Genomic DNA, 14524 nt, shown 5'->3' on the forward strand with positions numbered 1-14524 from the left:
TTGATTTATGAATGAGCATTTCTCTGAAGGATGAAAGATGATCTTGTGCTTGGGAGACTTTGGTTCCACTCCTCACAATATTTCTGAATGATGACGGACAAGTCACTTAGGGACATTCTTAGGAAAAAAACCCATCTTCGGGATTATTTCTTTTCTTTCAGTAGAAGTTTTGAGTCTTGGCACTTTTCAAACCCTTTTCCCCGTGTTTTCAGTACTGTGTTTTGCCCATTCTTATAAAAATTAAATACATGCTGATATCGTCCACCTTTCCAGGTTATTTGGATGATGTAATCATGAACATAGGAACATGTGGTAAGTAACCATGTGAGCACCTCACCACAGAGATTTGGGAAGCTCCACACATGTGGAATGCAACTCAGGCCAAAAAGAGATGGTGACATTTGCTCTGGGCTCATGCCTGCATTTCAGAGTGGTGAACCAGGCTCAGGGGGGTGGAGAGACCAGCTGCCCAGTTTCAGGGTCCAACTTAAGCATTAAAAAAGTCACTGATTGCTCAAACTAAATCTATTTTAAAAATTTAGGTTAGCAAAGAAAAAATACAGCAAAGAATTAACTCAGATGGCTAACAGGAGAAATCCAATCCATGGGCTAAATCTCTCTAATTAATAGACGTTTTCAGGAACTCCACTGAACTTTTCATGCAAACAGAATGATTAAAAGTGTATTATTTTTCTTAAATCAATCAGTTCCTGAAGAAGGCACCAAACATTTTGGTGCTATGCTGGGGCACTGGCACAGAACAGAGCTATCCAAGTCCTGTCCATCAGCTCCTACACACCTACCTACAGGTACTTTAAAATGCTGTTACCAGTTTCCCAAATCTCAGCCCATGTGGTGCAGGAGACTCTTGGTTCAGTCCAAATGCAGGGAAGGGTCTCAGCTGCATCCAAAGCAGAGAAAAGATTGGAGCAAGAGAGGAGCTGTTTATGGCCTTAGTCCCTACGGAGAGGAGCAAAATTTATTTTTTCAGTAATTTGTGGTTATGCCAGCCTTCCCAGACACATGGCAAAGCATGTCCCCCCATTGTTTGCGTGGACAACAGCTGAGACTGTGTAACTTGGCAAAGCCCCACGCTCTGACATTCCCCACAAAGCTATCTCAGCCATCCATCAGAAGGTTGGGGGAGGCTGTAAAATGAAACCTTCCTAACCCAGAGGCAGCCCTGCTTTTGGCTGTCTAGAGCCTCCCACAAGGCAATGCTTTTTCTTGTGATGCAAGAGCCTATCCACCCTGTGGGGAGGGCAGGGGTATCACACCCTCTTCTGACAGAAAAAACAATACATTGTGACTTGGTGCTCACTCGGGGCAGGAGTTAACACACTATAAGTCACCATGGGAAAGGAGAGCAGACATGACAAACAGCCTGGCGAGAAGGAGCTGGCGTGTTCCAGGCTGAGAGCTGGCGAGGGGGATCCCGGCTGTGGTCAGCCCATGGGAAGCAGTGCCAGCTCCGGCACTTTGCCACCACGCTGATCCTCACAACAAACACTGAGGCTTCGTCCCAGTGGCTGCCAGATCACTGCTGGCTCTCACTGCCTGCACGCTGGGGCTGCCAGGCACAGGGAAGGGAGACTTCTGGGCTCACCTATACGCTGGTCCCTAATACTTAAAATCCACATGCCACTTTATATCACATCTTCCTCGACGCACGAGCCATAATCCTTGGCATTCCCATGCTGAGCTCCAGCTGTTGAGCTCAAAGGAGAGCTCTCCAAAGGGAGTGTGCTACCCCTGTGTTGCACACAGCCAAGAAGAGCCAAACAGCCTGTCTGACACTGCATGTCAAGGGCAGAACGCAGGTCCCATCTCCCGCTCCTGTGCAATCAGAGAGCAACGCAGCATCTCCCCACCTTGCCCTGGCATCCTCCAGCCATTCTCACAGGTGGAGGTGTCAGTCTACCTGGCCACGTGTCCTGCATGCAAACCCTCCCCCTGAGCCTGCTGCTCACACAGCTTACTCTGCCTGTCAAGCTGTTTCTTCAGCAACACACTGGCACTTGCCAAAGACTGGGTGAAGCCTGTTGGCAGAGCTGCCAGGAGGTGTTTGTCTCCCTCCCTTACCTGAGGTGAGCAGGAACCCCCATCCCAGCACCCAACAGCTGGTGGGACACAGATGGTGCATCACTCACAAACATGAGCTACAGGAGGACAAAAGAACAAACGTAATGATGAGCAGAGAGAGACAGTCAGGGAAGCTGAGATATCTGCTTGTGGTATTAATGACTTGCTCGTGCTAATGTTACCAAAACCTTCCAGCCCTGGGGATGGTTTGACCCTGGGCTGGTTTGTGGACCCTTTGGGCCAGGGCTTTTCTTTCACAAGGTGTTTGTGTGGTACCTGACACAGTGAGGCTCTGAGCTCCGGGCACGGGATCAACAGCACCACCAGTTTTTTATAAAAATATAAGGAAACCTCAGTTGTGTTTGACTGACTTGTGAACAGACCTCAGGTGAACCCAAGAATTACTAAGTATGGCTTGGAACTAAACTTTACTCCTTTCTTTCTATCTCTTTTAAAATAATACTACTAATAAAAGAGACTGTAAGCAAAAATCACACAGCTGGTGCAGCACTGATATTCTCTGGATGAAGAAAGATATAAGTACACATTAAAAATGAAAATTAACTAAAAAAGAGCTCAAAGCTCTTTGGATATATTTCCTGAAATTTTGCTTTAAAGTCTTTTCCTCTAGCATGGCTTAGGAACTTCTGAAAGTATTCCACTCTATTTGAAGTTTAATACAATCTGCAGTGCAGATATTTCTGATTGTGGCTACCCGTCTCCCACAATGCAAGAAAAGCACAGCACTTGCAGCTTGATTTTCTTGAACCAGCTCTATCTCCTGCTCTTCCCATGGGTCATTTCCTTCAGTGACAGCTCAGCTACTTCCTAAAGATGAACCAGGACTGACACATTGTCTGTGCATGGCAAGACAGGGTAACAACAGCTTCTCTCACTCCTTCCCCCAGCACAGTGCTGACCACAGCCCTGCTCCCCTCACACCAATGGGCCCTTTTATATCCTCTTTTTTTTCTTTGTCAGCTGCTCAACTGAACTCCATAAAAATCCATAAAAACATCATAAAAGCCATTCTTATCAGCCACTGCATTGGCAACACCGAAGTTTTAAGCGACCAGCCACTTCAGACCCAGCTCTCCAGCCCACCCCTAAAACACTCAGGTCTGGAGATGTTATTCCAGCCTCCCTCGTGCATTGGACTTCAATCACAGCTCTCTCCCCAGCCCACAGCCAGCCCTCTCCTTCTCCAGCATTCCAAGGCCCACATGTTGGGATGCACTCGCCTCCCGCATCGCTGATGCTGGACAGGGAGGTGGAGTCAACTGCTTCCACCACAGACTCACCAAGTCCCTCACAGCTCTGCAAAACTTAACTTCCCTGGAAGGATTTCAAGGTCTGACTCATGTCCAGTTCTTCTATTTTAATCATTCCCTCTTACATCATTCTCAGAGGCCCACGGTGTCACATGCAAACTCCCCCAGCCCCCTGCTCCTCCTCAGCTGAGCAGTTCACCCACTGCTGGTCTCCCCAAACAAAGCTAGGTAGAGAAATATGTGTGATACCAACTCCTTCCCTACTCTCCAGAGCATTTACCAGCTGTGATGGCAGCTAATAAGGGCTTCCAAGTGCTCTCCCCTGCAATGACAACACTGAGATAGCACAGGAACAGCAGCCACGCCAGCAAATGTGGGGATGGAAGAGATGGGACAGACCAGAAAAATCTCCGAAGGCTCACAAACACCCTAAACCAGCTGGGAAACAGCACCAGCCAGGAGATAAGTGTTGGAAAGGAAACCAGGTCAGCTGGTTCCCGCTTTCCATTCTCCCAGTGACTTCCTGAATAACTCTGGATGTCACTTAATCTTTCTGTTCTCGCTTGGAAGTACAAATCGGCAGCATCGGTCCATTCAAGATTTCTTATTAAACCTGATGTCATAAAAGAGGGATGGAGCCCAAACCCTCCAAAGGAGCTAAGCAGAACAAAGGTGCTCATGCTCAGCCATGTAATCCCTCCTCTAGATCCCAGCCTAAATGTCTCCATGGCTGAGAGGTTCCCCGCTGATCTCAGGGGAGCCCCTTGCTCGTAACAGTGACCGCCAGACAAAACCCTTGCCTGGAAGATTACAAATCCTGGCCAACCAACAGCTGGAACACTGCAGCGTGCTCTGTGCAGAACTGAGGCAGAGAGCAGAGCCCCTGCACCTAACGACAGTTGCTGTGTTTGTTTTACCCTGGCCAGTGAGTCATGGTTACATCCACGGGCCCTGCAGTTATTCATCACAGGGGGTTCTGGTGCAACCAGCCCCTTGCAAAACCGTAAGATCTGGTGCAGATTTCCACTACTCCCCAAAAGAATCTGCTTCACCTGTCCCCATCCCAAGCAGAGAAGAACAGCCAGGATGGACGTGGCACTCTCGGGATGTTTGCATGGCTTTTTCAGTGGGACCACCAGCAAGTGGTAGGCGTGGGACTCCCGGGAAGCACATTTTGCATGCAAGAGGGACAAGGGGAAAGCACTGGATTTTTCCGTGTGTGGGTGAGTGGACGTTTTACAAGAAGCCTGTGAGTGCAATGATGTCCAGAGGTCGAGACAAACTCAGATTAACATGAAGGACAAGGTGCAAAGGCAATGAGATAGAACAGAGCTCCAACGTGTCTGACCTCTGCACCGATTCCTGGAGTGAAAAACTTTATCCAGTTTGCTAAAGGAGACATGCAGAACTGCTTGGAAGGAAGCTGATATGGGAAAGGCTTTATTTCTGTCCTTTCCCTGTTTCCTTTGCTTACTTCAACATTTTCCCCACCTGCTCTTGCTTTTTGATACAGTCAGAACAACCCTCCTCAATTCTTCTATGAAGCTCTGACAGCTTCCACCTTGTCTTCAGCCCTACCTGCAAACACCTCCTCCTCCTGGCCAAGCTCTCACACCTACCTGGTCTCCTTGCTCCTCAGACATGTCTTGCCCTGATCTGTCACACCACCAAGGACAAAAAGGTTCCTATACAAAACTGCACTTGCATTACACAAAGCAGGATGGGACAAGGGTTGGAGAGAGTCACAGTAAGAAGAAGCAAACGGGATGGGGTTGGTGGGAGTACAGATCAGGAGATGTAACTGAGCGAGTGTGGACACCTGGAATGTTGCAATCATGGCTGGGAATTAAAAGGTGCATCCAGGGAAGAGGCTGGCCAGAGGGAGGACAAGGGAGGAAGATGTTGTGGAAGAGAATCTGAGAAGTGTAAGACCCAAGGGAGCATGGAGATAGTGTGAAAAAGAACATGGACTGGGCAGAGCGTGGAAGAAAGGAAGATAACAGTATCTCTATCTTTGCTTTTCTTCCTGCTTGAGAAGAAAGACAGGGAAAGGTTTGTTTGATCTCCCCTTTAGTTCCCATCAGAAGATATGAAGGGACTCAGCCAAAAGCCAGATGTTTTCTTTCCAGTTTCATTCAACAAAGTCTGCATAATAGACGAGGAAAAACTTTACCGGCCTACCCATCTTGCCCCTCTTCCCAGGAACTCCAGGGATCCCCTGCAAGGAAAAAAAACACAGAGAAAAAAAAATAATAATATGTCTGGTTGAGAAAGCAAACAGCCAACCAACAATACAAAACAAATCAAGAGGAGAAAGGAGAATGCAAAACAGGCTAATGACTGCGGCATTGTTCGGGAATCAAAATGTCAGCTACTCGCAGTCAGCTGCGAGAGCAGAAGACAATTAACCTTCACCCATTAACTACGGCCTCCCTGAGGACACGTGCAGGCAGCATCCCCACCCAGGGCAGCAGGCTGGGGCTGTGCTTAGCAGGAGCAGTCATTAAGCTACTGGTCTGGAACCGAGTGAAGGCCACCGCCGAGGCAGTCGCTGCCGAACTTGTGTTTGTGTTTCTTATTTAGTTATACAAGCATTAAATCAGCGTCGCCACAGCGCAGGGCAGTCCCCTCCCAGGCAGGCACACACACGCTCAACTCCCACATGCTCCCGGGGCCTCTCGTTTCTGGAGATTGCATTTGAGGGAGAAAAAGCTGGAACAGAACAGTCTTGGTCTTCCAGCGACATTCTTTAGGAGCTCTTCTGGTGGGAAGAGTTGGGTCCTTGGATGGGAAGAGGGCAGGTGGGTGGGGGATATGGGGGCAAAGAGCAAAAAAGCAAGGGAGGTCCTGCAAAGCTCTGAACATGTGGGTTTGGGGAAGGGATGGGAGGAAGGGAGGACATATGGGAACAGCAGCCACAGCTGCCCGCCCCCATCCCAACTCAATCCAACTGGAAGGAAAGCCATTGTCGGAAAACCCCAGACACTCTCCCTTCCAAGAGTCAGGCTGTTTTCAGACATCCCCAGTTGGACATCCAAAATGCTGAGACAGCGTGGCTAGGATGTCACTCCTGTGGGAGCAGGGAATTTCTACACATATTCTCCCCACCCCACCCCATCCCACTAAGATGAACTAGTGAGTGGGAGGAGGAAGGCAAGCTTTTAAGTGCAGGAAAAATATAGAAAAACTCCTCTCTAGTCCACAGCAAGGTCTGATGGCCCTGCCTGAAGCCTGGGTTCTCCTGAGCTGAATGTCAGCATTATACAGGGACACAGGGTAGGAAGAGGCTAAGGAAGGCACAGTTAAACATGAGGTATTCTCGTCTCTTTCCTCAGGAGCAAGGGATAGGGAAGGTTACATCAGTCTCTGAAGAACTGCATTCAACCAACACACCAAGGTTTTCTTCACGAAATACTCACTCGTTCTCCATCAGCCCCTGGTAGCCCAAACAATCCTGGGAGACCAATATACCCCTAAAGGAAAGAGGAAACAAGTAGTCAAAATACATTTCTCCATTAGCTTCCAGTCAGTCTGTCTTTCCTGGACAGCAGAGCAACCTCCAGCGTTGGTCAATGGCAGCCGTGATGAAATAAACCTTGAGGCAAGTGTATATGCCCATGGACTGCATGGTGCTGGCTTCCACGATGTAGTCCAAGGGCACATACCCTCACACCAGGGATCATGAGGACTCCAGGCAGGAAGAGGCCAGCAAGAAGAGACCTTACCTGGGCTGGCTCTAAGCGTACCTGAGGGAAATGGAGCTTGGTTCAAGGTTAGCAAGAGTGATAGCGAAAGTAATCCACAGGCCTACACCTCATTTTGTCTCCCAAGGGGCTCTTTCCCTGCCTTTGGCACTCATTTCCAGCTGTCCTGTTGTACCAAGCCCTTTCTGCTTGTATTCTGTCACCTGGAGGTCACATGCTGCAGCCTCTTCCGAGGCAAACCCCTTTTCCTGGCACCAGAGCTCCAAGGGGAACGAGTCCTGGCTCTGCCCAAAGCCTGTCCCTGCACACTCTGTCACACCACCAAGACCTTGTGCAAACCCCAGAGCACCGAGGGCTCTGCCTGGGCTGAGAGGGGCTGAATGTGCCATTCCAGGCTCGTTGGATCCATATGTGAGGCATATCTTGTGCATCCAGACCCTCTGACACCCAGCTGTAAGGAAACCTCCTTTGCACCAAACTGTTTCACATAAAACCTGCTCCTTCCACACATTTCTCTGTGGCCTTGGGATCCTGCTCAGACAAGACACGCTGCATAAAATGCCACGTTCCCCTTCCCTTGCCACAATGGCAGCCTTGTGTTTAATCCCTTTGCTCAGCAGTCAGGACAAAGTTACCTTGTGTGCTGGGCCCCTGCAAAGGACTGATTTGTGCCAAACATGCCGAATCAAGAGGAAGTGGATTTCAGCAGGGCACCTCACTGTTATACAAGAGCCAAGTGCTAACACTGATCTTCTCTCATCTTTCTTTCTCCATCATCACTAAATCTCTTACTGCCAACGCCACCAAACCTTTGCCAGTCCATCACTCCCTTCAGGTTGTGTTTCCTTAGGGATAATACGTAGCTGGGAAATACTGCTACATTAAAATGATCCTGTCTTTCTTTGCCTCCTGAATCCCAAACCAAATCACACTACTCCTGAACTTCTTCCTGAAGAATTAAAAAATAGAGGTGGAGGATGGAGAAGAGTCCAGAGCTGGCTTACTTAATCCACAAGACGTGCACATCTCACCCTAATACCCAATTCCGACTGACTGCAGCTGAACTGAGAAATAGCTTTCTTTGGTATTTACAAATATTTCAGTCCTCAGCACTCAGGGGTGCAAAGTGGAAAATAATTTCCAAGTCTGACATTCTGCACATCTCACACATGATAATTACACAAGGTCCTGGATAGGGCAGAGAAAGAGATGCATCAAGGAAAAACTTCAGCCCTTGCAGAAGTGAGGTGAGCAAGCTGTGCTCTTGGATCTTCCTCTCTCCTGCAGGACACTGAACGTGCCATCTCCCTCCCCAGCTCAGGAATACAGCTAGCTACAGGGTCAGCATTTGTTTATTCCTTGCAGTTTTCCTAGTGATGAAAGCCAGCTGGTTGAATTTACTGCATATAGAGAAAGTATCACATGTTAGAGAAATGGGGGATTTTATTGGCTTGGAATCTCATTGTGAATTTATAATTGCAGGAAAAGAACAAAATGTGATTAACAAGAGCTGTAAGTAGTAATAAAAAAAAAAATCCTTTGCAGTAAGAATAAACCCCCAGCAATTATATTTGGTGAGCACAACCAGGCAGGAAGGAGATATTGTTTGTATTTGCACATGGCTTCAAGATGCTGGCTTGCTGTTCTGCATGATGACATAAATCACTCCCAAACCAGGACTGTACCCAAACGAGCCCATGTGCAGCGTGGTCAAAGACCACTGAACCACACTTACTGAAACTGAAGAGGCCTTGGGGAGATGGGGTTTGCAGGCTCTGGTAGGAATTTGTAAGCTGTTCTTTCCCTTCCTGCAATGTGAGCTCTGACTTTATCACCAGCACTCTACTGGGGAACTTTGATCATGGCAGATTCCACGTTTAATTCAAAAAATTTAGCAGTGCTTCAATAAACAAGCAGTGCACAGCTCAAACCCCCTGAATCCAACAACTTAAAGCAACTAGTTTCAGGATTGCAAAATCAAGTATAAAGTTTCTTGAGAAGGCTTTGATAAAAACAAGGAGATAAAAGGCAAATGAAAGGCTGCTTACCCGAGTGCCTTTTGGGCCAGGTTCCCCTATGGGGCCAGGTAAACCCTAGAACAGAAGGGAAAAAACAAAGACAAATGTGGACAAGCTTTAACTTAAAATAACGAGCAGTGCCAACCCCCCAGCACCGTCCCTGCATGGTTCTGCTTTAAGTGCTGAGTCCAAGGTGCATCAACAAAGGAGAAAAAAAGGACAAAATGATACAAATAACAAATCTCCCATTGTTGGTGAGCTGGGACCCGGCAGAACATGAGACTGCTGCACGTAGTGAGCCTTCCCGGGGGCTGGAGTAGAGATTTCTGGTCATAAAGACCACAAGGGCTGTGGCAGTGGGGAGCCCAGAGGTTGCATTACATTTCGGATGTGACACACAGTGATGCTCTGTGCTCAACAGCCCTCCTTTCATTTTCCTGCCTAACTAAACACATGCATAGCAAATGTATTCCAATACCTGTTTAGGGAACACTGATGCAGTGAGAAAGCCTCTCTAATTTCTGCAGCCTAGAAAGTCACTTAGCAGTGCAGGCACTGTCATATCTCTGACCCCTTGCAGCACCAATAGCCATGGAAAGAATTGAAAATACATTCCCCATTCTACCATTCTACTTCTATGCCTGTTGCTGCTCACTTAAAGTACTGCAGAAGAACAACACTTTAAAAATGCAAAATGAATTTTCATGTTTAACATCTTCTAGCAAGTTTCCAGATCACTTGCTCAGCCTGGGATGTGAAATCAGACTGAGCTCTTTTCCTGGCCCCTGCACTGTTGCCAAAGATTTCAGGCATCAGGGTGAAGTTAACAATCCTGCCTGTGATGCACAAACCAAACCCAAGCCAAGTGCTCTCTCCCAGGGCTGCAGAGCCAGCACAGCTGACAGGAGCAACAAGTAGTAAAATCTCAGTAAAGTAAACAGCTCTGATGCTCTATACACACAGCATTGAGATATGCTGAAAAAAGCTGCCTTAAAAAAAAAAGAAAAGAAAAAAAAGTCACTTTCCTGACCCAAACCATGTTTTAAGAAGGCACAGATTTCATCCTGCTTATTGCTGAACAGCATTCATTAACTTTGTCTGTCCAAAATACCTTGGACCTCTTCTTGTTAGTCATCTAACACGTATTCACACCTAGGAGACTCTTTGGCATGCACATCTCTAAGAGCCTTTCAGGGTATGAATGGAGCATTTAGTCAGGTGCATAAAGCTCCCATCCAGTTCTGCCATCTGCACTCTCCAGAGTGCTAAGCAAGGTGTCAATTTAATTTTCAATTTAAAATGGGTCATACATTATTGACAGTCTGAGGCAGGGGGATGTAGACTTGTTCTGCAGATCTAATTCACATTTAATCCAATAACCTGGAGACATCTGTGTAAAAATCTCACATCTGAACTCATGATAAGCCTGAAAGACTCATGACAGAGCCCCTGGGCTTTTTGACATCTGCCTGGTCTTTTAGCTTAAAGATAAATGTGGCAGGATCCAACATTTAGTGTTCATTTTAGAAAACCATGACAATCTCATTTCACCACAAAACGTTACAGAGCTGGATCTTCTGCCTCCAACAGATTTCATTTAAGGTCCTACAAATTCTTTCTCTTTATTTCCTTTCTACTACTCAGCATCTTAGATCAGTAAGACAGCAAAGTGTCCAATCTTGATTCATTTTCCAGTGCACACTCCTCCATTCCTGTAGCTGTCTTTATGAATTTCTTTTCCAGAATGCAAACAAAGACTTGCTTTGCTCTCACTGTCTTCCTGTGTCTGCAAATGTGATTTATATATTTATGGTCCATGCATAATTTTACAGGTGTTTAGATATGTGTATGTTAGTGCATTTTACTAGTGAGAGTTCATCTAAATCTTCTTTGACAATACACTCTTTTCCATCCCAGGTTAGCAGCTTGCAGGTGTGTTTCTTTGCTCTGCTGGTGTGGGTTTTTTTTCCCTGCTGTTATACTGAAGCAAAATTTTGTCAGAATTTGCTGTAGAAATTCAAGTTTTATCTATCATAGGCACAAAAAATTTCCTAACAACCTTTCAGATTTGAAAGGCCACATCATTGATACAGCAGCTTGGGGAGGGAAGAAGGAAAATATTCAGAGGTCAAATATTCAAATCCTCAGACATTTTCTAGAGGTCTGCACTGTCTTTAGTGGGGCATGAATTTAGCAGGGCATATATTTAGCTACCTGCACACCCAAATCCCTAGTCTGTGCACAGCACGATGAGATTTACTGCACCTGCCTGCCAGGATAACCTTTGGCACCTGGACTTCCAGCTGGTCCTCGTTCTCCCTTTGGAAAGAAAAAAGAAAAGGCACAGAAGGTCAGGTGAATGTCCCACTTGGGAAGCATTTTTAGCTGCTCCATTCTTTGAGCTGGGGGAAAAGGAGGTGGAATGGATTAACCTGATGCACATTTACAGAGAGGAAAAAAATATTAAGGCTAGATAGTGGAATAAATTAGTGAGGGGGGGAAAACCCAGAGAAGCAAAGTCAATAGGATCCATGCTCTAAGCATGGCTTTCTCCTTCCCCCTCCATCTGCAGGGAAAGCAGCAGATAGTCTGAAACAAGGAGGCTAAGAGAAGGTGTAAGGCTGCATCTATATCTGGCATATGGAACCGTTTTACTGCTGGGGAAGCACTGCCAAAATTCTTCAAAACTAAATGGATTCATGTATAATATCCTTTAACATTGCTGCTAACAGGGCCTGCTATTCATTGCCTTTTTTTTTTTTTTTTTTTTACTGCACTGCAAACATCAGATTTAACCAAATAAAGAGGGGGGAGAAAAGGGGAGAGGGGGAATGGGCTTTGGGAAGGGAATTACATGTTAGTACTTAACATGATGTGGTTAGTAAACTCCAGGTGAAATTAATGGACAAAGACAAATACAGGGGGAGGAGGTTAACCTGGTATTTCTTCCCCCAAGTAAACTTAACATGGTTGAGCAATAAAAATTAGAAATTAAATTTGGAAAGTCCAAGGCAGTCTCCTCCCACCAAGCTGCCAATGCTGGGTCAGTGTCTGGTGGCAGCACTGGAGCTCACGGCACATTCCAGAATATGCTGAGCTCCCTGGAAGGACCTGGCTGTCCACACCAAGCAAGCTGCACCAGAGCCAAACTAGCACCAGTCAGCATATCCATCCCTCCTTAAAAGTTTCAGTGTTGGGAACTGGGAAAACTCACCTGGTCTCCAGGGTGACCTGGTGGTCCAGGGTAGCCTTTATATCCCTGTCAAAATAGGATGGAAGAGATGAGTATTAAGAAACAAAAATACAATGAAATAATCTGTTTTGGTTTCCTCTTTGCAGGTGGGAGTAAAATTCTGAGGAGAAGCAGGATTTTAGATATGGGGTGGCATTACATAATCAAGCAAACTTTTAATGTGCTGCTTTGTGCTTGCATTGCCCAAACCTGCCAGTGTGCCCCCTGGGGTCTGGGGTGGTGCTTACTCCAGCAGGAATTGCTCCATGGACACATTTAGAGTGGTCTCTGTGCTCAGATCTGTCTATTTGTAATCTACACCTTGAGCAAAGCTATCCTTAATCCTCAGGAAACCACAGGCCTGTAGGATTAAATGTTGGCTTTGGGCACGTTGGGGACTACCCAACATGAGTCACTCGTGTTTCAGAGCACTCACTCTTGCTTTAGAGCCTGAAATGCCACAGGAAACACCAAAACAACCATTTACTGTCAGAAAACTTCAATTCTGTTTCTACCTTGAACTTGTTCTAGCATCCATTTTTTCTAATCTAATTATTACAAGATATGACGAGATCACATCTTGTCATGGTGAGATGACAATGGTGAGCGAGCTGCCTCTTAACCTGCTCTCTCTGCTGAATTAATTAGAATAAGTTTCAATCCACCTTGCTTGCTGGCAAGTGTTTCAGGCTTCAAATCATTCTCACAGGTCTTTCGTAAACCTGCTTCAGTTTCTCGGTACTTTTTTTTTTGTGGGGGGGGTGGATGCAGGCACTAGAGAGGGACAAGGGCAGTCTGTTTAACTGCAGACTGAGCAGTATGTTTTCTAAGGACATTTGCTTTCTCCTGGATTTACCCAGAGCTCTCTTCAAACACAGAGTAAATTCTGCAAGTGACAGATTTTTTTCCCCTCTTCTTTATTATCTTTCTTCAGCTATTTAAAACAAACTCACTTCCATTGAGCCAGGTCAGAGCAGCTTAGAAGATTATACTCAGTTACAAAGATGACTGTTTAACTGGGCTACCAACAAGATTTAAAAAAAAAAAAAAAAAAAAAGTAGAAAATTTAACTTGAAACAAATGTAGAGAAAAAGTAAACAAGGAACAATCCTTGCACAAATACTACAGAAATAACAAAATGATTTCAGGATGGGTTACAACTAATTGTAACTCAGTTTCCCTGCTGCTCACCCTGTCCCAGCCTGGGCTCTGGCACATGAAACCTGTGGGGAGCATCCCTGCTCTGGAAGCCATCACCATCAGACCCTGGTGTGACTGAGCACTTGGCCTTTTGCTCCACTCAACAGATGAACCTGGAACTGTTTCTGCCTCCAGGTCCACACCTCTGCTTAACAGCTTTTTTATTCTTCCCATGGGCCATTCCAGACCTGCAGCCTGAGCCTTCCCTGGCGGTGGTATGCAACACTCTCAGCCATGCTGGCCACTGCCCGCTCCCCTCTGCATTCCTCCTTCCTTGTTATTGCAGACATTTTGGCCTGGAAAGATGTTGATTCTCTTTTCACCAGTTCTTTCCTGCTTGATCTTGCTGATGTACCGTGGGCCACACTTTGGATGGAGCCACACCCTCCTGACAAGGTGGTGGCTGACCTGAAAGGCCATTTGGCTACTGGTAGGCCCTTGTTTGAATCACCTCAAAGGTCCTTTCTCCAAATGCTGCTGGAGCACTTCAACCAGGGGCTCCTAATTGGAAGTGCCTCAGCAGCTCTTGGCGTGGGACCAGCAGAAGGACTCCCTGCCCCTCTCCAGGAATCTGCCCCATGAATACAAACACTTAGACATGTCTCACTTGCTCCACTGATAAGAAAGAGGCTTGGCTGCCCCAAATCATTCTGCTCTGAGTGGGTCCCTGCAGGACAAGTGTTTCCAGCCTGCAATGTCCACCCAGAGCAGCTGTTTGGATGATGGTCCCTTGAGATGCTCAAAGCAGGTCCTGAACTGAAGTCAAACATTGCATTGCTATCCCTACAGTCACAGGAAGTGAATGGCACTTAGGTTAAATATGTAGACACTGTTGTATCCGACTACATATCCTCCTCACTACATGTACTGAGCTTTGGGAAGCTTCAAACCTGTGTTTCTTCATATTACACCACAGTTATTTCTGCCTCAGGTTAATTATAGCGAGGAAAAACCAGAAAAGCTTGTGTGGACTAAAGTTGGCTGCAACGTGAGATTATTTACCTGCTAAAATCCTCT

General features: G+C 46.5%; 1 protein-coding gene across 1 annotated transcript in view; it reads right to left on the minus strand.

Annotated features, from left to right (window-relative positions):
• Positions 1–14524, minus strand: part of COL27A1 (collagen type XXVII alpha 1 chain) — a 144576-nt gene that overhangs the window by 87542 nt on the left and 42510 nt on the right. The window contains exons 8-12 of the mRNA XM_027650151.1: positions 12290–12334; positions 11341–11394; positions 9106–9150; positions 6773–6826; positions 5527–5571 (exon numbers count right to left, since the gene is read on the minus strand). Of these exons, the coding sequence (XP_027505952.1) occupies positions 5527–5571; positions 6773–6826; positions 9106–9150; positions 11341–11394; positions 12290–12334 (243 nt within the window). The remainder of the gene's footprint in view (positions 1–5526; positions 5572–6772; positions 6827–9105; positions 9151–11340; positions 11395–12289; positions 12335–14524) is intronic.

Source organism: Corapipo altera, unplaced genomic scaffold (genome assembly GCF_003945725.1).
Source record: "Corapipo altera isolate COAL_440 unplaced genomic scaffold, ASM394572v1 268, whole genome shotgun sequence".
In the NCBI taxonomy this organism is placed as follows: domain Eukaryota; kingdom Metazoa; phylum Chordata; class Aves; order Passeriformes; family Pipridae; genus Corapipo; species Corapipo altera.